This window comes from Numida meleagris, chromosome 20 (assembly GCF_002078875.1).
Source record: "Numida meleagris isolate 19003 breed g44 Domestic line chromosome 20, NumMel1.0, whole genome shotgun sequence".
NCBI lineage: Eukaryota > Metazoa > Chordata > Aves > Galliformes > Numididae > Numida > Numida meleagris.
Window position 1 is genome coordinate 4,971,735 of NC_034428.1, and position 24,981 is coordinate 4,996,715.

Consider the following 24,981-nt stretch of genomic DNA (forward strand, 5'->3'; position numbering starts at 1 on the left):
CTTGGTAAGTTGTTTTGTTCTCCTCTTTTGGCATTTGAACCACAACGATGAACATTACCTGTATGTATCACAAACACCTTGCTTGTAGGACTGACAGGAGAGTTCAACATCTGTTAGCCAGACTCTGTCAGATCTCAGGGGAAACTAAGTGGAGTGGAAAGGTGTTGTTAGAATGCACATAACCACAGGTGAACACCTTTCTCATGCCAGGTGAATTTTAAAGAAGAGCTTAGCAAACCTCCCAGCTTTCCTTACAACTCTGCTTCTCCGCGTTCGTGTGCCATGGAATAACTATCGCACCAATTTTGATCTCTCTGGTTGGGAAGTCTGCTCTTTCTCTAGTGCTGGTCACTACCCTAAAACTTGAAGGAAAGAGTAAATAAGGCATTGGTGCAGGCTGCCCAGGGAGGTGCTGGGGTCACCAGCCCCAGGAGCGTTCACGGAACGCGGGGATATGGCTTAGTGGGCATGGTGGGAGTGGCTGGGGTTGGACTGAATCATCTTAGAGGTCTTTTCCAACCTTCTATGATTCTATGATTATTGATGTTGAGTGTTCAGTCTCTGATTATTATCAATTCTTTCTTATAGGAGCACCTCTGTTGGTTTTAGGTGCTAACTGAAGCATGACGTGAGATTCCTGAGGTTCTCAGAGCCCATGAGAGAGACCTGGAAGTTATGTTGGTAAGACTGTCCTTGGCATTCACAGGACAACCTCGTGCTCTCAGGAATGCCCTTCTGGTGCGTGGCTTTCAGCTCTTCTGAAAAACAAGTGCCTGAACAAAATCTCTTTCACTTGAGGGGTAAAATACAGACTGTTTTCTCAGTAAGAATCCCATGGAAGGAAGGAAGGTAGAAAAGGAAGGGTCACTGATACCAGAAGGCTAGGCTAGGTCAGAAGTACCGATAGGAGACACACAGTACCAAGCCTGTAGCCTCAAACGCACCCGAACGCTCGAGCTATCTGTGCTACTGCGTAGCAGCCCCTCCACAGTGGGGGAGCAGCAGAAAGAACTGAAACAACCGCAATTAAAGGGGAAGGAATCCAGGAAGACTCTAATCTGATGAACTGCTGGAGCGTGGCTGGGGTGAGAAGGGCTTGTACTTTGCTGGGAAATAGTCAAAGAGTTGTTGTAAGCAAACTTCAGAAAAGCGTCTGGGTGTTCTGCTGACAGGAGATACAGCAGTGTTGGATGGACTTTTGCGTGACCCCGAGCTTTAGGGGCATGACGATCTTTCAGTTGAAGATGTGGGCATCACGTGGGCTCTCTGCCTGGCTTTTATGGGTCAGATTGAATTAAAAATGCCTTTTTTTTTTTTGTGGCTGTGTTCAGCTGGGTGTCCAAAGGAGCTGTCCGAATTGTGGCTCAGTTTTGTCCATGGCTGCATGCATGATGCTCACCAGCATGTATGTGTGATGTGCTGCCTATATCCCTTTAATTCCATGTATGCTAATTACTGTTTCACTAATCCTTTGCGGTCAGTTTGCAGACTCATCCTGTCTTCCTCCTTTTCATATGTTTGCACAGCCAAAGCGGGGAGAGCTGAGAGCGGCCTGTCAGCACCCAAAGGAACTGTAAGAAAAAGGGGACAGACTCTTCAGCAGGGCTCGCTGTGATGGGACACGGGAAAGCAAGATAAATCTCGCGGAACAGCAGCAGTCCTGCCGAAATCAGGAAAACTGTGTCGTGATACCTTTGTCACGCCACCGGTGCACATCCAAGCTTGAGCGGATCCCGTTTGTGCCCCAGCTCCGACTGAACAGCAACGCGGGTTCGCACGGCTCAGCCCCGCTCCGGCGGTGCCCCCTGCCGGCCGCTCCTCCCGGGGAGGGGAGGGCGGGGGAGCAGAGTGGCGGCGCTCTACCCACCCCTGCGCCGCTCTCGATGGTGCCGCCCCGCTGCGCACGCGCAGAGCCGCCCGGCGGGGATGTCCCGCAAACAGGCGGCCCGGGCGCGGCCCGGCGGCCCCAAAAAGGCCCGGCGGTCCCGGCAGCCCCCCGGCGGTACGGCCCCGAAGTCCTCGGAGGGTGGCGGGGGTCTCGCCAGGCAGCTCCGGGCCCTCGGCCTCAAGCTGCGGGAGGTGCCGGGGGATGGGTGAGTGCGGGGGCTGCCCCTCCTGGTTGAGCGAGGTCTGCGCCCCGCAGGGATGCGGCCGTTCCCCCCGTACCCTCGGTTAACGCGGGGCCTGTGCCCTTCAGCCCTCGCCTGGCACGGACGGGCTCAGGGCTTTGCTGACAGGAGGGCTCCCCTGGTGGTGCGGGGCAGGGGAGGACGGGGTTAGGCACGTGCCTGTGGAGAAGCTGGGCGATGAATCCTTGGGTTGGCCTTTGTTCCTTGTCTCCGTGGCAGTTCAGGACAGCCTGGCCCAGCACTGTGCCTGCTTTTGACTTGCTCTGTGGGAACTGATGACGTGTTCACTTAAATCTTATGTTCTTGCCCTGAGTTCTTCTAACCTAAGATCCAGCTGTCCAGCCTGTATTATTTCTGCTGCCGCATCATTGGTTTAATGGTGCCCCTTGTTAGCAGTGCTGCCAACACACTGACAAGTGGTTTCTCTTTCATTAGCAACTGCTTGTTTCGGGCCCTGGGTGACCAGCTTGAGGGACACTCCCGGAACCACCTCAGGCATCGCCAGGAGACGGTGGAGTACATGATAAAGCGGCGAGAGGACTTCGAACCCTTTGTGGAGGATGATGTTCCCTTTGAGAAACATGGTACGGTTTCCACAGGGCACTCATAGATGGGGTTGCTCTGGAATATGATTACATCTCATCTGAGTACTTCCTATTAAACCGTTCCTCATCCTAGCCCTATGTTATGGTCAGTCTCTAGTAACAGTATTTCATTTATGTGTATTATGTTTCTGTAGAAAGATGAGCCGGTAGAGTTGTCCTGGAACATGTTTGAATTTAGGAGGGACTTGGAAAAGGGAAGAAAAAAAGCAAAGAGTGAAAATGTAGTGTTTTCACAAGGAGAAAATGAAGTGCACGAGGTTTCACTTGAGAAAATGAGGCATCCAGAATACTGGTGGCTGCTGAGTGCTGATTTCCTTGGATTTCTTTCTCCTTGACATGTGATATTTTGTAGCGTTAACCTAGAAGAAGATCCAAAGCAGAGACCAATGTAGCCTTTGTTCTTACAGCCTTGGGGTTGTGCCAGGTCACATGCAGGTGATGCATGAAAGCAGTGTGGTCATTTAGTACGTGGCACTTTTCCAGAGAGCTAATGCAGAACTGATGGCCTTGCATAATGTAAGATGTGCTGCGTTTTCTGGAGTTTCAGTGGTCATTTAATACTCATAAACTTCTTTCACTGATGGATTCTTACCCCTACAGTCACCATTTAACAGTGGGATTTCCTTTCCAGAATTTATTTCGTGGGCCCCTTGTTGAAATTTTATTACTTGCTATCCCTCCAGTGCTCTTGGAACTGTCAGAAACTAGGTCTCTAACTCTTATGAATGTCTTGGGTTTGTTTTTTCTCCTCAGTTACCAATTTGGCAAAGCCTGGTACCTTTGCTGGCAATGATGCTATTGTGGCCTTCGCAAGGAACAATCAAATGAATGTGGTCATTCATCAGCTGAATGCTCCACTGTGGCAGGTAAGAAAGAAAACTTCTGTCTTTTAGCCTAACTTCTAGTTGATGGATATGGACTGCTGAAATTTTCTGATCCATTAAAAGAGTATGAAAATACTGGTCAGCAGCCATACTTAGCTTGGCATGGTGGAGAGCTGTCCTTGCTTTTTCAGCCTTGAAGGAGACCTCTCAAGGCTTCAGTTGGGAGGATAAGGAATGAAAGAAAGCAATGTAAGTTTGAAGAGAGTATATGTATGGAGACAGAACAGCATGAAGGAAGAAGCTTTAAAACCTTAGGGTGGCATTTAATTGGCACCTGGAAGGGACTTGCACTGTGATTCCCTCTTACAGGGGGAGACTGGAACAAGTCATCCATCAGGTCCCTTCTGCTCTCCTTGAAGTATATTCAAACCAGTTTCAGTTGGATTCCTGAACCCAAACAAATTTAAACTCCTATTTACATGGCAGCCATGAGCAGTAAGACAGCTAACCTATGTAAATACATATACATTTTCTAAAAGTGTACCTGCCAGTGACACAGATGAGTAGGAATACTCATCTGCTTGACCTGCAAGATTGTACAGAGGTAATGACCCTAAAGGAGAGGTCGTGGAGGTGCTGTTCATGTTTTGCTGCTGTTCTGAACCGGATACTAACGTCAGCGTACTTAACTCTTATCGATATTTTGTACATCCTCTTGAAAATCTCAAACCCCTTTCTTCTCCACTCCCTGACCTTTCCTGGGTTGTAAATGCTGAGTTTGTGGTGAGGATCCGTTTTGCATGACTGAGTGGAGTCTTCTTAGTGAAAGGTGTTTGCAAGTCCTCAAAACTGGTAGAAGAGCTGTTTGTAGTGTGAGGAGCCTCCAGAGGGGATCACAGCATGGTGACATTCTTTCCTAGCTGCTGGATTCAACTAACTCAGGAAAAATTCTTAATGTTAGCCATACTGATTTCTTAACTTTTCGTAATTCTATAATTCTTTTTTTCTTTTTTTCCCCCTCTATCTCTGCTTTGGAGCCCCAGCAGCATATTGGAAAGATTAGATTACAAAGAGAGCATTTGCAGAGAAGCAGATCAGCAAGATGCTTAAAGCAGGTGGTGTGAATATCTCCTTTGGTCTCAGCTCGAAAGCAGATGGTGCATTATCTTTTAATTTTAAGAAAACTATTTGCATACACTGCAGCTAAGCTGCAAAAATGTGAGCAGGAGAAGTGTTTGGGGCCTGCATCCATTTCTCAAGCTGCGACCTACTCAGAAGCTCTATGGAGTTGTCCCTGTGATGACTTCTTAGGGCTTTAATGACCTTTACTTTTTTTTTCTTATAGCGACTGAAAATGTCAGGCTACAAGTTAGCACAGACACATGAGTTATTTTACTGGCTTTTTGGGTAACTCTACCTTTTTCCAATGTCTTTCTGATTTTTTTTTTGTTTTTTTTTTTTTTAATCTGCACATACCTTTAGCTTAAAGTTCCATTGTACTTTGGAGAGGGCACACGGTGAGGCTTCAATACTGACAGCCAAAGAAACTGGCTGATTTTCAGTCTTTTAAGAGCTTCAGGATTTGTTAGATAACCATTTAGGCTCTGGCAAATGAGAAATGTTGAAAATAAATCTGAGATTTAACATGTTGAACAACTTAACAGCATAAAAGGCAAGAGTTAAACATAAGCAAGTGTTGAGTTGGAACTCAGAGGTGAACAAGTGTAAAACAGGTTGAATGGGGAATGTCTCTTGTGAAATCTGTTGTTAATGCAACACAGACTGCAGACTTGGTTGAAAGGTGACTTGGTGTAAATTCTGTAAGTTGGGAAAAGACGTAAAAGGATTGGGAAACTCTGCAGCCCTAAAGCAAGCATTATTTGTTGTTTGCTTACTGGCATCTTCTCTAGCAGAGGTGTCAGATCTTTGAACTCTGGCTTGACAGGTAGGCAAAGGAGACTTGCAAATGTGGTGTAATATTCTGCATTCCTTGCAGGAGTTGAAATGCTGTTAGCTTTTATCTCATAGATCGAGCTGAATTCTCATGGTGGGAATTCTTTTGCAGAAGCTGCAGCGCTTGGTGCTGACAGAGCAAAGGAACATTTGATTATGAATGGTGCTCTTGTGTTACTAAATTCTCATGGTTTGTATTTACTGGTCTTTCTTTTCTAAGCAAAACATCCACTTCAGATGCAAATCACTGAAACACCATCTTGTCACAACTGCAGAACAAAACTTACCGTGGGCGACTGTTTCTACTGCAGTCCTGATTTGATCAAACTCCTTCTCCTTGCACTTGAGGGGGAAAAGGGCACTGCATCTTGAACAAACACTGTCACTGAAAATGGGTTTGGAAAAGATCATCAGAAAACTGTGATTCTTTCTGTAGAAAGCTTAGAAAAATCTTTGAGCTTACCACTGAAATATTTTCATGCTGTGTTTTGTTTGTAACAAAGTAACTGACCCGACAATGTGTATCTTACCCTTTAGACAGAAGCTCTGTTGTTACTGTAGGTACATCTGGATTATTAGGTCAGCGCTTCCTGTTTAAAGACATTTCAGCAACTACGTACTTTTTCCCTAGCACAGTGTTAATCATTACTTCCAAAAGTAACGCTGAGAAAACTGTGACTCTGAAGTGAAGTTCAAATCCTCATTTACAGTCTGTTTGTTTCAATTAGATTCAGGGCACTGACAAAAGCAACGTGAGGGAACTGCATATTGCGTATCGGCATGGAGAGCACTACGACAGTGTGAGGAGAATCAATGATGATTCTGAAGCTCCCGCGTATCTTCGGATGGAGGTTGGTTGTGTCAGAGTGACCTGAGTCAGCTGTGGCTGGTAACTAACAGCTGAATGTTAGCAGTTGATTTACTTTCTCATTTGCCTTGTGAGAAGAGTTTGGTCCCTGTCTCGTCCGTGGGGATAGAAGAATCCCTAAGATCATTTTAATTCGTGTTGCCTGCTTTCTCGAGACCATATGTGTAGTGCTTAAATTACTGACCTGGGAATCAGTCTTAAATGTGATGCACTGATATGGGCTGTAGAAGTCTTGAATCGATCCCATCTCAGTTAGACTCATCACCTCAAATACAAAAACAAGGAGGGAGGAAACAGGGGGAAACGCAACATCCAGATACAATAGTCTTCATGTCTCACTTCTTCCTGTTCAGGAGTAAGCCGTGCTGTTGTCAGGGTTCATGTACATGCATTTGTATGATGCATGGAATTGTAATAAAATGAATACTTCATTTAAAAAGCCAGTGATTGTTAATTGGTGTGCATGATCTTGTAGTACATGAGTTTTCTCAGTAGTGTATGTATGAATCTTGGGAATTGGTGTCAGGGACGATGGAAGTTACACAGTTTCCAAGATGCTTTGATTTTTCTGAGAAATACATGCTATAATTAAATTTATATCAATGCCAGATTTTTTCGGCTTGTATATGATGAAACTAATGCTTTCCTGTGGGCTTTGCTCTTGTAGATGCTCTCCAAAAATGACTCAAATAAGGAGGAGGAAATGAAGAAACAGAAGGGTGACTCTGAAGATGAGACTGAAGTTGAAATGGAAGCTGCTATACAAGAAGTGTGCAGTGCAACTGGGTGTTCAGTAAGTCTTGAGTGCCCTTTTTATGCTCCATATTCAAAACTCCTTGATACGTGAAGGTAATCCTTAAGAAAAAGTGTTTGTCCTGGACAATCTCAGTACCGCAGCCATAAATTAGGATGCATATCATCCTAGAATCAATCAAGTCCATACTTTGTATGGATTGTGAGTAGTTTTGGAAGGTTTGTCTTAGTCTCTCTCTCTCAAAAAAAAAAACAAAAGTCAGTTTAAAACAAGTTCTGTAAAACTTGGACATCCCATACTCCACAAATTTTAGCTATGGAACTAGATGACGTGTGGTTACTGAAGATGCAGAGAACAGAAAGGGTCAAGAGTGAAATATTTATGCTGAAACAATGTACTGTTCTTTCCTGGTATCTTCAGGATTTTTTTTAAATTATTTTTTCCCCTCACTTTCTTGAGAACTTGAGTATGAGACAATTGAAATATCATAAACTCAAACAGCAACCCCCTCCCAGTGGTGCAAATGTCTGCTGAATGGATGTCTCAGTGTCAGTGGTCTGAACTCTTTGTGATGTTATCTTTCTCTTGGACAGGACATTGAGTTGGTAAGCCAAGTTCTGAAAGTGGAAGACTATAACTTAGAATCTGCAATATTTGCCATCTTTCAAGTGAAGGAAGTGGAAAGAATCAGTAAGTACGTGGACTTTATCACTTAGTGCCTCAGAAAAATGCTGTCTGACCTTAATGTTCACTGTAAACAGCAGTTCAGCAGGGACAGTGGCAGTGGAAACTTCCTGTTGGCTGTGCTGCTGCCCCTTGTTATGTGCTCAGAAATCTGCATAGACTTTGGGTAACAGTGCCAGTTGTGAGACTGACCTGGGACTGCTGAAGGCACTAAACTAAGTCTCAGAGCTTGTTCTGTCCTAGATCTATTCTGTAATCAACCTGCTGTACCCATGTGTAACCTAGTTCTTGAGCACTAGAGACCCTGGCTTTTCTTTTCGTTGCTTGTGATGTAGTGTCTTCCCTGTGAAGTTATGAGCAGTTGTCAGTAGAGCTTTGTACTGATGCTTCTGAAAAATAACAGCATGCCACTGGTTTAGTGTGGAGAGGCCCCTTTCTGCATTGCAGTAAATGACAAACATGTTGTCCTACATGAGCAGACAGAAGTGAGCAGACTGAACTTTGTCTTTTTCCATATTTGATCCAGCTTCCAAAAAAAAATCACTGTTCCAGAAAGCCTGGAGGAAGGAATTGGCTGACAGAGACAGCTTCCATGTAGAGTGTCTGAGAAAAAACTCTGTTGTTGGTAGGTGCTGAGGAGCAGAATGATCCCCAGAGCAAAGGTCAGAAATCATGTGCCTCAACTCTGAGTGAAGATAACGGAAGCGGTTCAGGAATCTTTGGAAGTCAGAGTTTGCATCACCATGAAATAGAAAACAGCAAAGGACAGGTTAGATCTGATGAAGAGGGTCGAGCTAACAAAAACCCAAAGGTACGTGAATGGTGGTTTGGCAGTGATTTGTACATCCTTTAAAGATGAGGGGAGCACTTAGGATTGTTGAACCAGCAGCTATTTTCTCCTTTTAATTAAAAAGTACTTCTAGTTACTGGATTTTGCTGCTGCTACAGCTGTGGCTTTTTCTCAAAGACGAGCATTTATTAATGACGTATGGCACTCTTCCCAAAGGAACACGAAGTTCAGATAGTCTGGAATAAACATTTTCTGGCAGCTGCTTTGGTATCTGCTAGTCTCCTTTCCACCGTGTTATTTTTCCTCAGCTGGGCAGAGAATGTCTGTTTTTGACTTTGTTTTTATTCTTCCCTTTTCAGGTATCTAAAAAGCAAAAGAAGGAACAGCAGCGGCTGGAGAAGAAGAAGCGACAGGAAGAAAGGCACCGACAGAAGGTCTTGGCCAGTAAGAGTAACTGCACAGATAGCAGCAGGAAAGAGGTGGACTCAGATAACCAAATAACCTTGGTGAAGACCATGGCAGCTCTAAACATATGACTGTGTGTGTTCTGAGCGTGCTGGGGAGGAAAGCAAAGGAAACTTGTGAAGATAAATCTCCTCTTAAGCAAACCTCCAAGCATCTGTTGTTACTGTGAAATGAGTTTTCGTGGAGATCTCTGAGCACATAGGAACTTTGTTTCTTCACTTGCAGGGCGGACAGTTATTCAGTGATCCTACAAGCTCCTGTGTGAGAGAAGAGTTTTCTACCTAACGAAGTAGAGGCTTATTTTCATTATTTTGGGTTTAGATAAAGGTGAGACAATTTTCCTCACACAGCAGCATCAGATTTGCTTTGAGATCTCTTGATATGCTTAGATTTATTACAGCAACTTTCTACTATGGAGGAGATTTATTTTACCTTACTGTCAGGGAAAATGTTAACAATTCTCAACTCAGGAACATGCTTTTTATTTTTTTTTCTATTTAAGTTTTAAAAGTAAGGGAACAAAGTCCCAGAATTCTTTATAAAAAAAAAAAAAATGTGTCAGCCAACACCATCAAACATGAGATTCCTCTTTTCTTTTTCCACAAGAGAGCAGACTCCTGAGGCTGCAGAGCTGATTCATTCGATCTGGTGAAGCCTAATGAGGTAGTAAAATACGACGTGAGCAGGCTTGGGATTTGTGCTGAGTGCTGTTACTTGGACATCTGGAATCTCATCTCCTTTGCCATACTCAGGAGCTTTAGGGCTACTCCAGAGCTTTAGTCCAAGCCAGGAACTTGATAGTCATTAGTCTCTAAATGAAATTAGTACAACCACTGGATCAAGAGTCTTGGGAAAAAGCTTCCAAGCAGCAGTGGTTACTGGAAACCATGCCTGCTTCACTCTTCATAAATCAAGCTTTTTCTAGGGTAGGATTTTCATCTTACATTCCTCTCAAATATGGTCACTAGGTACTGTGGAATATGCAGCTTGGAACCTCTGTGGTGCTTTCCACTACAGGGTTGGGAATTTGAACTGAAGTGTAAGTGATACAGGACTTGGCCTTAGATTTATGGCTTGCAGTATTTCAGCTTCATTCAGGTTTTGGACTTGTATCAAGCATCAGCTTTAAGAAAGCACATGTGTACTTACACACAACAGACAACAGGAGACATCAGCCAGGGCTGTTTGAAAAAAATTTTTTTTTTCAAAGAAAGAAACATTAAAAAAAACCCAAAACTGTGCATAATCTATATGTTCTATGGAGCTTCAAAATCAGCATAGAAATGTAAATATAACACTGCTTTGCTGTTGGCTGGAGTGAAATGTGTTTGCAGTCAGAAACCTTAGAGGGCAGCATTGACTTGATTAGCTCTATCCCAGCTGGGTTCTAATCCCATTTTTCCCTTCTGGTAGAAATGTTTGGTTCAGGTTTCAGCATGAGGAGAAGCTTAGGTATAACTTGAAGTCCTCTCTAAGAATGGAAACCTAAAGCCCTAGCAGTGCCTAATAGCTTTAGTAATTAATTAATTAGCAGGACAGGGCTGGTTTGCACCTGTGGTCTGACTGCCTTGTAGTGTTGGATCTGATAGCTCTGAGAGAGCTACAGCTTTCCCACCCATTCAGGCACTGTCTTGAAACAACACATTAGAAGTTGTCTTGGAAAATTATTTTTATTTGCAAAAATGTTTTATGATTTATTTAATTCTGAGGAGCAGGCTTTTCTTGTGCACCAGTTCAGGGCCTGGCAGCTTGGCAGAGAGGTTCCAGGTGCCTTTTTGGTGCGGTGGGTCTGGAATTGTGCCTTGCTCCATCTCACTGCAGGAAGAGAATTTCAATTTAGAGCGTTTCCATCAGGTTTCAAGTCTGGCATCTCTAGCAGGAGGGAAGTGAGCCCTTGCACTTTAAGTTTGAATAATTCTGGTAGCTTTTGTTGAAGGTTTTGAGGTTCTTCTTGAAGCACTCTGCTGCCTTCTTGTCACACTCGCAGGCTCCTCTTTGGCATGAATTCCCAGATCCTGGAGGAAAAGGAGGAGTGTAAGAGCTGGGAGTTATCTTTCAGATCCACCCCATGAACCTAGGGTGGCTGAAGAGTGAGTCCTGTTGCCACCATCCTCCCCCTGCGGTGTGGAGCTGGGTGGCTACAAACTAATAATGACCCTGGAGGGAGTGTTAGGTCTACTTTGTATAGATGTTTGTTTTGATCATGAGGAAGTGCTTGGTTTTGGTCCCCTCATCCGGAGAAGACATTGCTTGCCTCAGTTGGGCACAAGGGACAGTTAGAAAATTGAGGTGACAGTGCCATGACCCTATCCAGGTTAGCAAGCCTCAATTGTTCTGTGGCCAGCTTGGATGGATCAATATTTGTCCTCTACAGAAGGGGAACCCCCATCCTTTGGGAGCTCTCCTAGCTCTAAAGCTTACCATGGCCCCAGCTGGTATGTTAGCACTGCTCCTGGCACCTTTCCTTCACTTCCACCCCCCTCCCCAGCAAGTGGTTTCCCAGCCAGGGTGGTTTGAGGAGGGGATTCCCTGGAAGTGGGGGTGGTTGTGCCTCGCGCCGTCTCTTACCGCATGTTATCTGGCCTCCCTTGGTGGAGAATTTGTAAAAGGCAAGGTGGGGAATGCAGGTCAAGGATGACAGCCTCTTGTAGCAGCAGTCATGGGCATGGCAGCACCTGGTGTCACACAAGGTCCCGTCAGGGCAGAGTGTGGAGCAGTGGGGAAATCACGGTGGTGCACAATCCGTGCAAAGCTGTGCGTGCTTGGGTGCAGCCCAGCACTTGCTGAGCTGCCTCGTTCACCTGGACATTCCCCTTTTTTCTGCCTCAGCATCTTGGTGTAACACCAAATGGCTGCTTTAATTAGCCCAGGTGCATTCAGGGATCATCCTCCTTTTGATTGCCAAGTGAGCACGGTGTGAGCTGCTGCTACTGAACAGCTTTAAAGACCCATTAAGGTTACACAGACTGTTTTGGCATCGCTACCTCAGCTCCAAGCCTCATATGCAGCAAGAGGCAGGGAAGACAAGTGATCTGAGATTCAGGAGAAGCCGCATATTCTTCCCTGCTCTGCCTGCCCCAGCTGCACCCTGCCTTGAGCTTTGGGAGGAGAAGAAAGCTGGCAGCATCCCTCTGCCTCGTCACTCACCAGTCAGTTGCATCCACCGGCCTCTTGGATCCCCCAAGGCCGCAGTGGCAGCCGTAGCCGTTGTAGGACAGCGCGGGTTTCCCAGTCTTCTCCTTAATCATGGAACCAAACTGAGCCACGTTGCAGCCCGCGGGGGCCAGCCCTGCAACTGGAGACCTGCTGTTAGTGGTGCTGGAAAGAGAACCCACTCTAAATGGACAGTGTATTTAGAGGAGCCATCACCCCCAGCCTTGCCCCATGCAGGGGGTACTCACGGCAGACGAGGAGCACCAGGAGCTTCATGGCCTCGTGGTGGGCAGCACTGGAGCAGGGTGATCCCGGGGTGCCAAGTGTGCACCCAGCTGCACGTTTTATAGCCAGCGTGCATCTGCTCAGCACAATTCCTCCTTTGATTTCTCCAAAACAGACAAATATTGACAGTCATCACCTCATATTGGCTCTGTCACATGTGCAAGCTGCTCCTGGCATCTTGGAGGCCTGCTCAGGTGCAATTCTCTCCCTTGGAAACGTTGGGATGCCCTTTGATGGGAGGGCAGGGAAAGTTTGCATGGAGTGGAATTGAGTGAAGTCTAGTCTGTGCATGACTCTGGTTATCTCTGCACCCTGCACAAACAGGGAGAACTGAAGGGAAAACAGGAGCAATGTTGTCCTTCAATGGCTTTTGAAAGCACCGTGCTGTATCTTACTGCAAATTAATTATCCTAATTGCTCGTGTGGACAGGGAGAAAATGCAAAGTTCAAAGCATCCTCCCTTCCTGCTGTCCTGAAGCGGGTGAGATGTGGAGCTGTGGGTTTTGCTGATGCTCAACGCTCAGGCCCAAGTGATGTTAAATATTATATATCTTTGTGCCACAGCAAATGCTGCACCAGCATTCTTGGGGTCTGCCTGGGGTTGCTGGTAATAATTAATGAGTTTGGCATGATTGCATGGAGTTGCCTTTTTTTTCTTCCTACACTCTGCACCAATTCCAGTGCTGCTTTCAGCACTTCTGCAGCTCACTTCGTTGCATCTGAGCCAACAGAGCTGCCCGTGCAGCTCCAAGGCAGCTGATTTGCATAGCCGGATGTCTGAGCAGAAAAATACATTGAATTTAAACAGGGAGAGCATGTTTCAGCTCATTGTGGTCTGTTATCTGTCAGCTGAATCACCTCTGTCCCATGGTGACAAGGACACGGTCCTTGATTTACACCTTGCAAACAGCAGCTGCTTGGCGCAGGGCTGCAATGCTTCCTGGTGGGTGCTCGTGCCCCCCCCAGGGCTAAACACTGGGTGCCTGGTTTGCAGCTGGTGGGGAGCATTTCTGATTCAAGGGATACTTCCTTATTCAGGGATGCTTCCTTGTTTAAGGGGTATTTCTCAATGCCATTGCCATCACCTTCGGGACAAGCTAGGGTGTGAATTGTAGCTGGCAATGCCCGGGTCATGGCAGAGCGTGCTCCAGCTCCTGGGGGCACCAGCTTTTCTTGCTGTTCTGAGGGCTGTACTTTGTTACAGAGCCCCACAGGGTTTGCAGCACTGTCCAAGCCCTCCCATGAGGTCAGCCATGCTGAATTTGTCTGCAGGGCAGAAAACGTGCATCGTGAGGATGCTTGGAGCGGGAGGAAGCAGCCGCTGCCTGAACTGCCCCTTCCTAAGGGACACACTGGAGATTGTTGCAAAATGAGGCCGAAACATTCTTTTCTGATGAGAAACATGTTTTGTTCTGCTCTGACTGTGAGGCAAGCGTGATTTCCCCGCCGTCCCATCGCAGCGAAGCTCGCTGGCACCCAGCCCTCCTGCAGCATCATTCCTGCCCACTGACTTTTGCAGCAGCTTCCATCTCTCCGCCTCGGGGCAGCTGCAAATTGTAGGGGTCTGAAGGCTGAGGGGTGCCAATGAGCACCGCTGGAGGATGCATCGCCCTTTGGGGGGAGCATGGACTGGTTTCTCCTTGCTGCAAAAAGGGGATGGGACAGGTGGGCAGCGATATAGGCAGGCTCTGGACCCTGCTGCTCAGCTCCACGCCTTAGGGCTGGGTGGCTTCTGTTGGTGTTTCTGGAGGAAGCCCTGCTAACAGATGAGCTTCCACCGGTGCCAGGGGTTGTCACTGAATGCAGCGGAGTCGCACCACACAGAGGAACGAAGCTTTGTGCTCTCAGGTTTTATTTTGGAGCGACAGACAAGATGCTGCAGCGAAGCAAGAAGCTGAGGGAGCCAACGTCTCCGCGCAGCGATTTGCACACGGGGAGCTTGAGCCAAAAGGGGTGAACGCCAACAGCAAGACTGCTTCCATCATCTCGCCCTTTGCCGTGACGAGGCGCAGGTGTCTGCTCCTCCCTTGTTTTTCTGAGCAGAAAACATGACATCTGCGCTACCCTCCCTCCTCGGATCCAGTGTCTAATGGCGCAGCTCCACCAAAGGGCGGTTGTCCTCCTGTCGTAGCCAAGAAGCCCTGAAGAAGAGGATCGGGAAGCGCTCCTGGCGCCGCGCCGAGCTCCGCTTTGCTTACCAGCATGGAGGTGGGTTAATTACCAGGAGCCCTTCTCCATCAGCAGCGCCCGCCTCGGCCTCGACACTTGCGCAGCGCCCGGCTGCGTGCCCGGCAGAGCTGAGCCAACAGCTCACACCTGCAGGCCCCTCGCTGGCACCGCGTCCCGGATCCTACGGGAGCAAGAGGAAGCATGGTGCTGGGATGATGGCTGTGGGAAGACCCGTGCAAGACGCCAGTGGGGACTCTCTCAAGGCGGTCAGGAGAGAGGATCCTACACCACGGCCATGGGGACTTACTGCAGGCAGGGACCCCTGGCTGGGGCACAACGAGGCGCTGGGTCGGTCCCACGCGGCAGCGGCGCGCGGCCAGCCTGGCGTAGCAGCAGGCACGGAGCAGGCAGCACCTGCAGCGAGAATGAGAGCCTGGCCCCAACCCAAACACACTGCTGCCTGCCCGCAGCAGCCCTGCAAGAAGAGGTTGCATCCCCTCCTGCACTAGGTCACCCAGGGCCATCCCCAGCCCGCTCCCACTTTTGCCCCGCTCCCACACCCGCCTCTTCTCAGCTTCCCCCCGCAGCCTTTCACAGAACCCCAGAATATCGCAGGTTGGAAGGGACCCATAAAGGCCACCAAATCCAACTGCTGGCTCCAGCCTTTCTGCACACCGGCTTTCGGACCAGCCCTGCCCTCTGCTGCCATCCCATCCATTTCAGCTGTTGCTCTCCGCCTTGACGGGGCTGCAGGAAGGGCTGAGCGCTGCCTCACTTTCCCTAAATCCCGTTCCCCTTCCTCTTGCTGATGCTGTACCGGTCCATGAAAGCAGCGCGACCACGGCCCCATCCCGAGCCACAGCCGTGGGCAGTCAGGTTTCCCACGGTGCTTCCCTCCAGCCCCGGAGCAAACGTGTGCGGGTGCTTCCCACGAGCTGTGAGCATGCCTGGAGCGACCGGAAAATGGGATTTTGTGAGCGAGATAAACAAGCCCCGAGCAGGTTTGGCTGGGATCTCCTGTTCTGTCGCATCTGCACTCACCGCAGGCGAGCAGCAGCGCCGGCATCAGCAGGACCCTCATCTTCCTCTCGCCTGCACCTGGGGGAGAAACAGGCGCTGCCCTGCCAACCTTGTCCTGCTGAAATCGGGTCGAATTCCTCCAGAAGTTGAAGGGAGGGAGGCAGGAGGGCTCCCTCACACGGTGGTGCTGCCTTTTGGCCGAAAGCGAGCGTATTCCTGCCTGTCCCACCACCCCCCCCTGCCTCCAGCTCGTGTCCCACCGCCCCTCGCACCGATGAGGACTTGGCAGCAGCATCTCCCAGCTGAGATTTCCCCTCAAAGCAAAGCGCTTCATCACCAGACAAGGGAAACAGCGCGGCGTGCCGCCTCCTCCTCCTCCTCCTCCTCCGCCCAGAACCCCGGCCCTATTTTCACTTCAGCCATACAATGATCCCCGGCAGCAGCGGGGTCAGGCTGGGGTCTCTCACCGGGAAACAGCACCGGTTCCGCTTCCAATCCCTCGCCGCTGGCCGAGTGCTGCCCCGTGCCTCCGGCTCCCGCCTGGAAGTGCCGAAATTCCTCTCGCCTGTCCCCCCGCGCCGTCCTGCTACGCCCCGTCCCTTGCCGGCCAAACCCACAGCCCGGTGTGACGCAGGCTGGAGCCCCTCGCTGCTGCCTGGGGACCCCCAGGCACCCTCCCAGTGCATTCTGCATCACCCCAGTACCCTCTCGCTGTCCCCTGGTACTGTCTTGAGCTTGCCAGCACACCCCCAGTGCTATCTAGAGACCCCCAAACACCCAGTGCCCCCCAGTACTGCCAAGAGCTTCCCAGTATGCTCCCAGTTCCCCCCCCCCACTGCTCTCTACGTGCCCTCAGGACTTTTCCCAGTGCTCTCAGCGCTGCCCACAGACCCCAGGCATCCTCCCATGTTCGTTTTTTTGGGTCCCGAACCTTATCCTTTGAACCCAGGCTTCATCTTCCGCTCTAAAATACCATTTGGAAGATCTAAACATCCTGATTTTTGGTCACAAAATCCCTTTCTGAACATCCAAAGACTAAATTCAAGGGCTCATAATCCTGTTTGTAGGGCCCAAACTCTAATTCTTCCATCTAGAGAGTCATTCTTTGGGTCCACAAGTTCAGTTCTAGGGTGAAGCTCTTAATTTCAAGGGGTTGGATTCTTCTCTTTCACTCCATATGCCCATTTTGAAGATCTGTAACCCCATTTTCATCTCCCCAAACCCCATTTTGGTGATCCAAAGCCCCACATTGAGAGTCCAAAGTCTCATTTTGTGAGATGCTAGAAGAGTACTGGGTGCATGTAGGCAGCACTGGAGGGCACTGGGAGGTCCTAGACAGTACCAGGGAGCACTGGGATTTAATTGAAGGGGCTCTGGGCAATGCTGAGGTTCAGTGGAAAGGCACTGGGAGCCTTTAGGCTACACTAAGCAGCACTGGCAGCGTACTGGAGGGCTCAAGACAGCACCGAGCTGCACTGGGAGGGCATAGGGAGGATACTGCGGAGTGCTATGCAGCACTGGGAGCATATTGGGGATTTCTAGCAAGGGTTGGGGTCCACTGGGGGTGTGTTAGGAGGCTCTGGACAACACTAGGGGGGACTGGGAGCACACTGGTAGGTTCTAGGTAGCACTGGAAGGTTACTGGGGGTGTCCTGGGGGTCTCTAGGCAGCATTGGAAGGCACTCAGAGGTTATTGAGCTGCTCTGTGCAGCGCAGGGTGGTACTGTGTGTGTGCTGGGAGGCTCTGGAACGTAACGGGGGGCACTGGGAGGGTGCTGGGAGGGCACTGCTGGGCTCCAGCTCGCAGAGGACCGGGATGATTTAAGCACATCATTTATTTTCACATCAATTAAGTTCAACACGAAGGCGGGAACCCAGCTCCAGCCGCAAAACCCGTCTGGAGCAGAGGGCCAAACCTGAGACATCTTCGCTTTGCACGTGCTCATCACCTGCACTTGCTCTTGGGGTACAGCACGTAGCGCCACTTGTAGCTCCTCGCGCTTCTCCGCAGGCACAGCCCCAGGCTGCGGTCACACTCGCAGGACAGCCGGGCGCACCACGAGTCCCTGTCTGCGGGCAGCACCGATTCTGATTCCATCTGGAGAAGGGGGGAGCCCCGTTTCCAGCATCCCCACTTACTGCAGGTGAGGTGGGCTCTGTCCCAGCTGTACCGGTAGTACTGCTGCTTGGCGTCGCAGTGGTGCCGCTGGAGGCTGTCGTAGCAGGCATCGTGCAGCTGGCAGCACCTGCGCGGGGCTCTGAGCCTTCAGATTTTCTCCCCTGCTTCCCACACCCCCCCCAGATTCGAGCGCACGGGACGATAAGTTTGGGCAGGGAGATTTTTAGATGGGTGCTTGCTTACCTGTCTGTGGCGTCCTTGGGTTGCCCACGGCCCCCCACGCCGCAGTAGCAGCCGTAGAAGGAGTAACGCAGCACGGCGTTTTTCCCCGTCATCTTCGTGATCACCTGCTGCAGCTGCCAGAGGTTCCCGCCTGCCAGCAACGAGCCTGGGGGAGGAATCGGTGCGATGCCAGAAACCCTTTTCTCCCCTTTTTTTTTGGCATCCTTCTGCTATCCCCGCATGGAGTCTTCCACCACCAAGTCATCCTGCCGTGGTCTTACCTGCTGCGATGGAGAGGAAACTCATCCCCAGCGCAGGAGAGCTGTTATCTGTTTTTTTTTTTTAATGTGTTTTGGAGGGGTAGTGGTGGAAAGTGGAAGCCTGAGTCAGAGCTCAGCCACAGCTCTGATGTCTCTGTTTGATGCAGGTGTGGCCGCCGTGGCAGCACAGGCGAGGACACTTACCCCAGGCAAAGAGCGTGGCCAATGCAAGGAGAGCATTCATCTTTTCCACCGCCCTGGAAGAGAAACCCAACACCAGGTCATCTCCCCATTGCACCACCAAGCCTCTTGCAGCAGGTGACCTCTCTCCTTCTTGTTCCCCAGCTGGGGCTGGAGCGAGGAGGCAGAGGCCATTGCAGCCCAGCCATGGCTTTGGCAACAAATGCTGCATTTTGAGAGTCAGGGATGGAAGAGCAAAGGGGATGGGATGGTGGAGAGAGGAAAAAAAGCAAAAGAGAAAGCAGGAAAAGCTGGAGCCCTTGAAGGACACAGCCCTGCACTGGTGTCTCGGACAGCCTCTCCTCTGCTGCTCAGCCCCGCTTTCACTGCCTGTGCCTCCATCCCCTCTTGCAGAACAGCTCATGGTTAAGGTAGGGAAGGAGGGAAGGTGTCCCCCTGTCCCTGCTCACCTTGGGAAAGCCTCCGCCAGTCATGGGCTGCGTGGTTGGCATGGCTCCATTTATATAGAGCTTGCTCACTTCCACAAACCTGTGGGATGCTCAGCTCATCCAAGTTCTGCAAATGGGGATTTTCTGTAAAGGAGAAGGTACCATCCTTCCCCTTTACAGGAATGCAGGAAATCCCCCTGCCCCTATATGTACCAGCAGTGATGACAGCAAAGCAGTGTCAGGTCCAGTGTGGGAGGAAGGCAGCAACTCGGGGGTGTTTTCCTCTGCCTTACCAGCCCTGCTGGTGCCATATTGTGGGATAACCAGCCCTGATTCAGCAGGTGTAAATCAAAGCCATGAAAACGGTTAGCAGAGCAAGGGCAATCCTTAAATATTGGCAAAAACAGCTTTCCTGACAGACTGCAGTGGGAAGGGACAATCCCTCGGCCATCAAAATATGAGGCTTGCTCTGCACGTTAGCTCTGGGAGTGAATTCAGGGGAGAAGGAGGGGGATGCTGGGAGAAGCCAACCACCCCAGGCTCGCCGCAGGGGAATTTTGTTGACAAACCCCAGGGAGTTTTACTTGGTGGAATGTGTATGTCCCCACTTCTCGATGCTGGGGATCGAGCAGCTCTGCAGTGGGGCAGAGCCGACTCTCAGTGGTACAACAGCAAAACACCGCAGAGCATTTTTCACACCTTTTATTCTACTCCTTTTTGCTGGAAAAAGAAATCAACAGAGAAAAGAGAGGAGGAAGGGACAAGGACACGTTTTTAGGGAGCTGGGGATCTCCAGCCATAGCGCATGCCCCGCTCACCCTGCACGTCACCGAGAGGAGGGCTGCAGCCCCCTCAGCACCCACATCACCCTGTCCTTCCCATGGCAATGAGCAAAGGCACTCAAAACCAGCAAATGTGTGGATTTCAGCACTGGAGCTTGCTCCCTCGGCACCTCAGCTTGAAGTAGAAGCGGTAGGACTCGTTGTAGGAAGGCAGAGTGCTGGCAAAGCACAAAGCCACGGCCCTGTCGCACAGGCAGGTCTCTCTCTTGCACCAGCTCTGCTCATCACCTGCAGGGGACAAATGCAATGCTCAGCCCCAGCGCCGCTGTGCTGCGGTGTGCCGTCCCTGTGCGCTCACCGCCACGCCAGGCAACCTGCTCACTGGCACTCACCGCAGGTGATGTCCCCATCGGTGACACCGAATTGGTAGGGGGTTATCAGGGGGCTGCATCTGCCCTCTCGCAGCCGCCTGTAGCAGCAGTCATGGGCATGGCAGCAGCTGCAGGAGACACCGTGTCAGAGACGAACGAAGCTCCAGCCCTGAATGTAAGGTGACCAGGAGGAGTGCATGGCCCAGCAGCAGCACGATTTTCCAGGCACTCACCTGTCAGTGGGGTCCACTGGGGTCCCTCTGCCCCCGATGCCGCAGAAGCACCCGTACCAGCTGTAGGAGAGCAAGGCGCTCTTCCCCGTGGTCGCTTTGATCATGCGCTCCAGCTCCAACATGCTGCCGCGTGCCGGAGGCAGCCCTGCAGGGAAGGACAGGGGGACAGAGTGCCACTAGCACGGCCTGTCACCCAACCCCCCACAACCACACCGAGCATTGCAGGGAAACAGCAAAGCTCGGACAAAAGATGCGCAAAGCCCGTGAGTTTGGATGGTTCGTACGCCGGGGGGGTGAGACCCCCAGCCTCGCCGACCAACTCACCGCAAGCCAGCAGCAGGGCGAGCAGGAGATTCCTCATCTTCACGGCGGAGGGAGCGGATGTGGAGCAGCACCCTGGGGCTGGTGATGAAATGGGGGCAATAAAATCCCACCCTCCCCTCCCTGCAGCTCCGAGGCTTGGCGGGTTTGCTTTATATGGGTAGAGAGGGGAGAGGCAATAAAATCCACCTCCCTTCCCCTGACGGTGCCCTGTCCTCCCCCTTTGCACGAAGCCACGGAACGTTGCTTGCCGTGGGGTTAGGACACAAGTAAGTGGTTTGTGTCCCAAAGTGGATATCTGGCAAGGTGGAGGCTCTGGTGCTCAAGCCTTGGCGGCGTGGCCAGCGGGTGCTGTTACCTGCGTGCGCCCTGCAGCCTTCAAGGTGGTTGCTCTGTGATCTTTCCATTGCAATCGTCCCCAGATCTGGGACAACCAGTGCATGGGAGAGCCTGAGGCTTCCCAAAGGGCCTGCAACGAGAGATCACAGGCAAAGCAGGCTGGAAGCCCCATGGGGGATGCCTTGAGAGCACAGGTTATTGAATCACTACACCCTCGACGTGATGCAAAGAGAGGCAGAGCAGCGGAGGAGATAACAGACAAAGGCTGCTATCGCTGCCGAGGAGCCAGGCGGCCCAGAGCAAACACGCAGCAGGCTCTATCAGATGCGTATGCACAGCTCCACCCGGGGTAACGAGCCGCGCTTCTGAGGAAGGAAATCTGTGAGAAAATGGTGCTTTGTGTGCGCAGTGGGGGGATGAGGCTGGAGGCAGCTCTGGTCCCACCCTGCCCCACACCAGGTGGGTGAGGGACTTGCATGGCGGCACTGGGTTAGGGTGCTTAGCGTGGACTCTGCGTGGCTCTTGGAAGGAGTTCTCATCCTGATGGTTTCGGGGTTTATTCGCCCAGTTCTACTCAGCGTTGCTCGGGTGGGGCTGTGTGGCCGCCCTGCTGCCACGCTCCCGGGGCTTAAACACTTATCCTGAGCAAAGCAGAGGGCTCAGGTCACTTTTGGGGTTAAAACAGCGGGGTTTGGATGAGCCCTGGCCGTGACATGGCGCCCGGAGGACCGCGACAGGGGGGCGCTCTGCCCAGCGCGGCCGCTCCTCTCGGTGGTGGCCGGAAGTGGAGCGGTCGCCGTGGCAACGCGGCTGTGTTTACCGGCGGGCGCGGGCGGCCCCGGGGTGGTAGGTGTGAAACGGCGGGGTCGGGCCGTGGGGCTGGGGCCAGGCTGTGGGGCTGGGGCCTGGGGTCAGGGCTCGGCTGTGGGGCTGGCGGCTGGCTGTGGGGTCAGGACTGGGCTTAGCTGTGGAGCTAGGGCCTGGCTGTGGGGCTGGAGCGGGCTCAGCTGTGGGGCTGGAGCCTGGCTGTGGGGGCAGGACTGGGCTCAGCTGTGGGTTTGGAGCACTGGAGGCTCTGCTAGGGAGCTGGCCTGCACTATAGGGCTGGGGCTTGCCCCCCAAACAGGGCCCACTGCCACCTCAAGCCGTGGGGGGCACGGTGCTTTGGGCCCCTGTGGGTGCTGCAATGCTCTGTCTCAACTCCGTGGAACAGCTCGGGCACCCAAAGTTAAACTGCACCATGTTGACCACATGTGCAGTGCTGGGGGGGGCTGGAGACCCTCACTTGGACGTGTCCCACTGTGGTGGCTGTGGGCGGTTTTGTTGTATGGGGTGTAACCATGTACAGAAGCAATTGTATAAGTGTGTATATAAGTGTTGCGATGCATTCAGGAATCCCTCTTTGTTGCCTTGGAGCGCATTTGTTGGCAGGAGTAAATCAAACACCCCCCACCCCCATGTGACTGCAGTTGGCCAGCAGGGTGTGCGTCCTGCTGCTCCGCAGAGCCCTGCCTGGAATGGGCACCGAGCCCCCAAGCTGGGCATGGGTGCAGTGGTTGTTCCATTCCTTCTGCTTATTTTGGGGAGACCAGTCAGCTGTCAGCAATTTGTGCACTTACACTGATGTGTATCCTGTTCTCTCTGGCTGCCAGCACTGAGCCACAGGATTCGGACAGCGACACACCAGATCTTTGCTGTTAGATGATATGCAGCACGAAATCTGCAGGGAGGTTAAGGCCATTTCAGGCCATTTTCTGTAACTTTTCATTCTGCTTTCCCATCTGCAGGTGTCTTGGGAAGCAATGGCCACAGCAGCTCCTCTGAACCCAGTACCACTTCCCTGCTGCTTCCGTTCCAGCACGGCGGTCTCTGTCTTTCAGCCAAACGCCATCACCATGCACATGACCCGGCCAAAATCTGCCAAGGGACGCACAAGGACGGCTTTCAATTACTCTGGGACCACGGACACCTATCCTTGTGGAGTGCCATCATCGCCAGCAGCTCCGCATGACTTACAGAGCAGCCGGAGAGCATCATCCACCAAACCAGTGTTCCTCTCCGGCCAGGTGTCCCCGGAGGAGATCCCCGAGCTCCTGCAGCAGGTGCCGTTACGGAGCTCGTCCTCCCTGAACAAATACAGGGTGCTCCCCTCCATCGGCCGAAAGGGTGCAGGAGGTGCAGCGGAGCAGAGCGACCATCTGGGAGCGAGCTGGGGGCAGGAGGATGCTCCGAAAACAGCAGCTCCTTCTGGAGAGCGAGGGTCTGCCCGCAGGCCGTCACAAAGCCGTGTCCCTAATGAGGAAGGCTCATGTGCTCCCGAGAAGCCGGGAAGGAAAATGAGGCAAGAGAGCCCTTTGTTGTCGACTCTCAGTTTGGAAGAACCGCCGCAGAAAGAGTCGTGTTTGCTGCTTGCTATTCGGTCTCCCTCCGGCCAACGATTTGAACATCACTTCAAGCCCACAGACAGTCTCCAGACGGTCCTTGCTATGGCAGAACGCCGAACAGCCACCAAATATGAACACTGCAACATTGAAACCATGGAGGTGCCCAGGCGGAGCTTTTGTGACCTCAGCAGGTCCTTGCAGGAGTGCGGGATCCCCCACAAGTCCGTGCTGTGCATCCGGCATGCCGAGCAGCAGGACGCCGACCTGTAGGCATGGGCTGTGCTCCAGAGCAGCCTGGCCTCCTTCATCTTCCTAAAAGCTCCCTTGAAGCAGACTCGTGGATACCAAAAGCACGGGTAGAAGTGCTACTTCCAGGGTATCCACCTAGACCGGCTGCGTGGGTAGTGTCTATTTTCCACAAGTTCCTTCCTGAGTGCCACCAACTTTGGCTTTCGAAATGGACGGTTTCCTTCTTTGACGTTTGTTCTGTTCTCGGAGCAGGAAGCTGCTTCTGTGTCCTCTTCTCTGTTTCAAGAAGGTGCCACTTCCCAGAAGGGATCATGCGTCCAGGAAGACAGGAGCAGAACTGTTTTACTCCGTAAAACTCAGCTGGATTGTGGTTGTATTGGTGAGCAGTGGGATTTCTCCTCAGTTTTTCTTTTCTTGTCCAACAGCCGGGAGTTAAGAGGAGCTGGGTAGTCAAGGTGGGATGCTGCAAAATGCTTCAATGCTTTTACACTGAAATGAGTTAGTCCTCGGGCCCAGCAAGTGCTGCTGTGGGGGTTGTTTGGGTTGTTTTGGTTTTAATTTGGTATTAATTGGCTTTGACTGAGGAAGTGGCCCCCCTTGTAGTTTGTTTTACTGAACCAATGTGGCCCTTGCAGAGTTGTATTGTCAAAAATGGTGAGCAGGGTAACTAGGGTGCATTTGTGCTAGAAAAATGGACAGCTTGCCACACAGCTGGGCTCATTGTATAATATTGTGGGGCAAAACCCAGGTTTTCAGCTCAGCAGAATCACCAGAGCTGCTCACAAGAGCAACAACAGCAGAAAACTCATTCTGGTGTTGACCAAGAATGTTGAATTTCGTTCCAAAGTCAGTGTTCCGGGGTGCAGGTCTCTGCTGCAGCTGTTGGTAAGCCAGCTGAAGCAATCCCAGCGTCTCCAGGGCGAGCAGGGGTGCTTTGATCAGACCTTCCACAGCTGCTCTGTTATATTTGAAGCAGCTTTGAGAACGTGGACGGCTCAGGACCGCTGATGCGGGTGGTGGGAGAGCAGCACAGCAGTGTTAGCACGCAGGGACCGGTCTGCGTACACGGCCTCGCTTCTGCTTTCCGAATATTTTCATCCTGTGTGATGGTAAAATCAATAAAACCTTTTCAGCTAAAATCTGAACGGGCATTCTGATTTCTGTTCGCTGGAGGCTCGGCCTCCTCTTCAGCGCCGTCACCCAGCTGCAGGTGAATGCTCCAGGGCTGGGATGGCCTGGCTCAGCCAGCTCAGCCCTCCAGCCAACCCATGCGGGCCACGGCGTTTCCAAAGCAGCCCACCGAGTCACGTTCTTTGCTAAATAAAAGCACATTGAGTCTCCACCGAGGCAAGCACAGCACAGGAAGAAGCTGC

At 51.3% G+C, this 24,981-nt stretch overlaps 6 protein-coding genes across 8 annotated transcripts; 2 read left to right on the forward strand and 4 right to left on the reverse strand.

Moving 5' to 3' along the window:
• OTUD3 (OTU deubiquitinase 3) lies at positions 1,869-10,318 on the forward strand. Of its 2 annotated transcripts, none has more exons than XM_021417257.1 (8): positions 1,869-2,002; positions 2,565-2,713; positions 3,488-3,600; positions 6,240-6,362; positions 7,047-7,172; positions 7,727-7,823; positions 8,447-8,628; positions 8,967-10,318. In XM_021417257.1, the coding sequence occupies exons 1-8, from the start codon at positions 1,884-1,886 to the stop codon at positions 9,141-9,143; spliced, it is 1,086 nt and encodes a 361-aa protein (XP_021272932.1). In that variant the 5' UTR covers positions 1,869-1,883; the 3' UTR covers positions 9,144-10,318. The 2 variants fall into 2 exon arrangements, with proteins under 2 accessions (XP_021272932.1, XP_021272931.1); XM_021417256.1 differs by having other exon boundaries at positions 1,896-2,093.
• On the reverse strand, positions 10,727-13,011 carry LOC110408502 (group IIE secretory phospholipase A2-like). Its single transcript, XM_021417274.1, has 4 exons — positions 12,474-13,011; positions 12,220-12,367; positions 11,641-11,747; positions 10,727-11,087 (listed from the first exon to the last, which is right to left on the reverse strand). Exons 1-4 carry the CDS (start codon positions 12,499-12,501, stop codon positions 10,945-10,947), a joined length of 426 nt encoding a protein of 141 aa, XP_021272949.1. The 5' UTR covers positions 12,502-13,011; the 3' UTR covers positions 10,727-10,944.
• On the reverse strand, positions 14,346-18,992 carry LOC110386987 (basic phospholipase A2 Cdr-13-like). The gene is made up of 8 exons (XM_021374654.1): positions 18,951-18,992; positions 18,062-18,270; positions 16,167-17,945; positions 15,721-15,777; positions 15,497-15,626; positions 14,987-15,093; positions 14,709-14,860; positions 14,346-14,632 (listed from the first exon to the last, which is right to left on the reverse strand). The coding sequence occupies exons 1-3, from the start codon at positions 18,990-18,992 to the stop codon at positions 17,645-17,647; spliced, it is 552 nt and encodes a 183-aa protein (XP_021230329.1). The 3' UTR covers positions 14,346-14,632; positions 14,709-14,860; positions 14,987-15,093; positions 15,497-15,626; positions 15,721-15,777; positions 16,167-17,644.
• On the reverse strand, positions 14,748-15,760 carry LOC110386986 (basic phospholipase A2 homolog 1-like). The gene is made up of 4 exons (XM_021374653.1): positions 15,721-15,760; positions 15,497-15,626; positions 14,987-15,093; positions 14,748-14,860 (listed from the first exon to the last, which is right to left on the reverse strand). The coding sequence occupies exons 1-4, from the start codon at positions 15,758-15,760 to the stop codon at positions 14,748-14,750; spliced, it is 390 nt and encodes a 129-aa protein (XP_021230328.1).
• Positions 19,617-21,240, reverse strand: LOC110408501 (phospholipase A2, membrane associated-like). The gene is made up of 5 exons (XM_021417273.1): positions 20,995-21,240; positions 20,640-20,717; positions 20,316-20,460; positions 20,104-20,210; positions 19,617-19,999 (listed from the first exon to the last, which is right to left on the reverse strand). Exons 1-5 carry the CDS (start codon positions 21,041-21,043, stop codon positions 19,854-19,856), a joined length of 525 nt encoding a protein of 174 aa, XP_021272948.1. The 5' UTR covers positions 21,044-21,240; the 3' UTR covers positions 19,617-19,853.
• On the forward strand, positions 21,701-24,753 carry UBXN10 (UBX domain protein 10). Of its 2 annotated transcripts, none has more exons than XM_021417259.1 (2): positions 21,701-21,821; positions 22,763-24,753. In XM_021417259.1, exon 2 carries the CDS (start codon positions 22,778-22,780, stop codon positions 23,627-23,629), a length of 852 nt encoding a protein of 283 aa, XP_021272934.1. In that variant the 5' UTR covers positions 21,701-21,821; positions 22,763-22,777; the 3' UTR covers positions 23,630-24,753. The 2 variants fall into 2 exon arrangements, with proteins under 2 accessions (XP_021272934.1, XP_021272935.1); XM_021417260.1 differs by having other exon boundaries at positions 21,759-21,825.

What these genes read in the sequence shown, in the direction of transcription:
- OTUD3 (XM_021417256.1), top strand. Translation starts at nt 1,927, where the DNA reads ATGTCCCGCAAACAGGCGGCCCGGGCGCGGCCCGGCGGCCCCAAAAAG. An exon ending in CGGGAGGTGCCGGGGGATGG is followed by an intron (nt 2,094 to 2,564) that starts GTGAGTGCGGGG and finishes CTCTTTCATTAG; the next exon opens with CAACTGCTTGTTTCGGGCCC. An exon ending in CCGCGTATCTTCGGATGGAG is followed by an intron (nt 6,363 to 7,046) that starts GTTGGTTGTGTC and finishes TTGCTCTTGTAG; the next exon opens with ATGCTCTCCAAAAATGACTC.
- LOC110408502 (XM_021417274.1), bottom strand. Translation starts at nt 12,501, where the DNA reads ATGAAGCTCCTGGTGCTCCTCGTCTGCC. An exon ending in CCGGTGGATGCAACTGACTG is followed by an intron (nt 11,748 to 12,219) that starts GTGAGTGACGAG and finishes GTGTGACACCAG; the next exon opens with GTGCTGCCATGCCCATGACT. An exon ending in GGGAGGCCAGATAACATGCG is followed by an intron (nt 11,088 to 11,640) that starts GTAAGAGACGGC and finishes CTTTTCCTCCAG; the next exon opens with GATCTGGGAATTCATGCCAA.
- LOC110386986 (XM_021374653.1), bottom strand. Translation starts at nt 15,760, where the DNA reads ATGAGGGTCCTGCTGATGCCGGCGCTGCTGCTCGCCTGCG. An exon ending in GGCGCTGCTGCTCGCCTGCG is followed by an intron (nt 15,627 to 15,720) that starts GTGAGTGCAGAT and finishes CGGTCGCTCCAG; the next exon opens with GCATGCTCACAGCTCGTGGG. An exon ending in GCCAGGGGTCCCTGCCTGCA is followed by an intron (nt 14,861 to 14,986) that starts GTAAGTCCCCAT and finishes TTGCTCCCGTAG; the next exon opens with GATCCGGGACGCGGTGCCAG.
- LOC110386987 (XM_021374654.1), bottom strand. Translation starts at nt 18,992, where the DNA reads ATGCCAACCACGCAGCCCATGACTGGCGGAGGCTTTCCCAAG. An exon ending in CTGGCGGAGGCTTTCCCAAG is followed by an intron (nt 18,271 to 18,950) that starts GTGAGCAGGGAC and finishes ATGCGGGGATAG; the next exon opens with CAGAAGGATGCCAAAAAAAA. An exon ending in CCCAAGGACGCCACAGACAG is followed by an intron (nt 17,946 to 18,061) that starts GTAAGCAAGCAC and finishes AGCCCCGCGCAG; the next exon opens with GTGCTGCCAGCTGCACGATG.
- LOC110408501 (XM_021417273.1), bottom strand. Translation starts at nt 21,043, where the DNA reads ATGGAAAGATCACAGAGCAACCACCTTGAAGGCTGCAGGGCGCACGCA. An exon ending in CCAGTGGACCCCACTGACAG is followed by an intron (nt 20,211 to 20,315) that starts GTGAGTGCCTGG and finishes TGTCTCCTGCAG; the next exon opens with CTGCTGCCATGCCCATGACT. An exon ending in CGATGGGGACATCACCTGCG is followed by an intron (nt 20,000 to 20,103) that starts GTGAGTGCCAGT and finishes TGTCCCCTGCAG; the next exon opens with GTGATGAGCAGAGCTGGTGC.
- UBXN10 (XM_021417259.1), top strand. Translation starts at nt 22,778, where the DNA reads ATGGCCACAGCAGCTCCTCTGAACCCAGTACCACTTCCCTGCTGCTTC.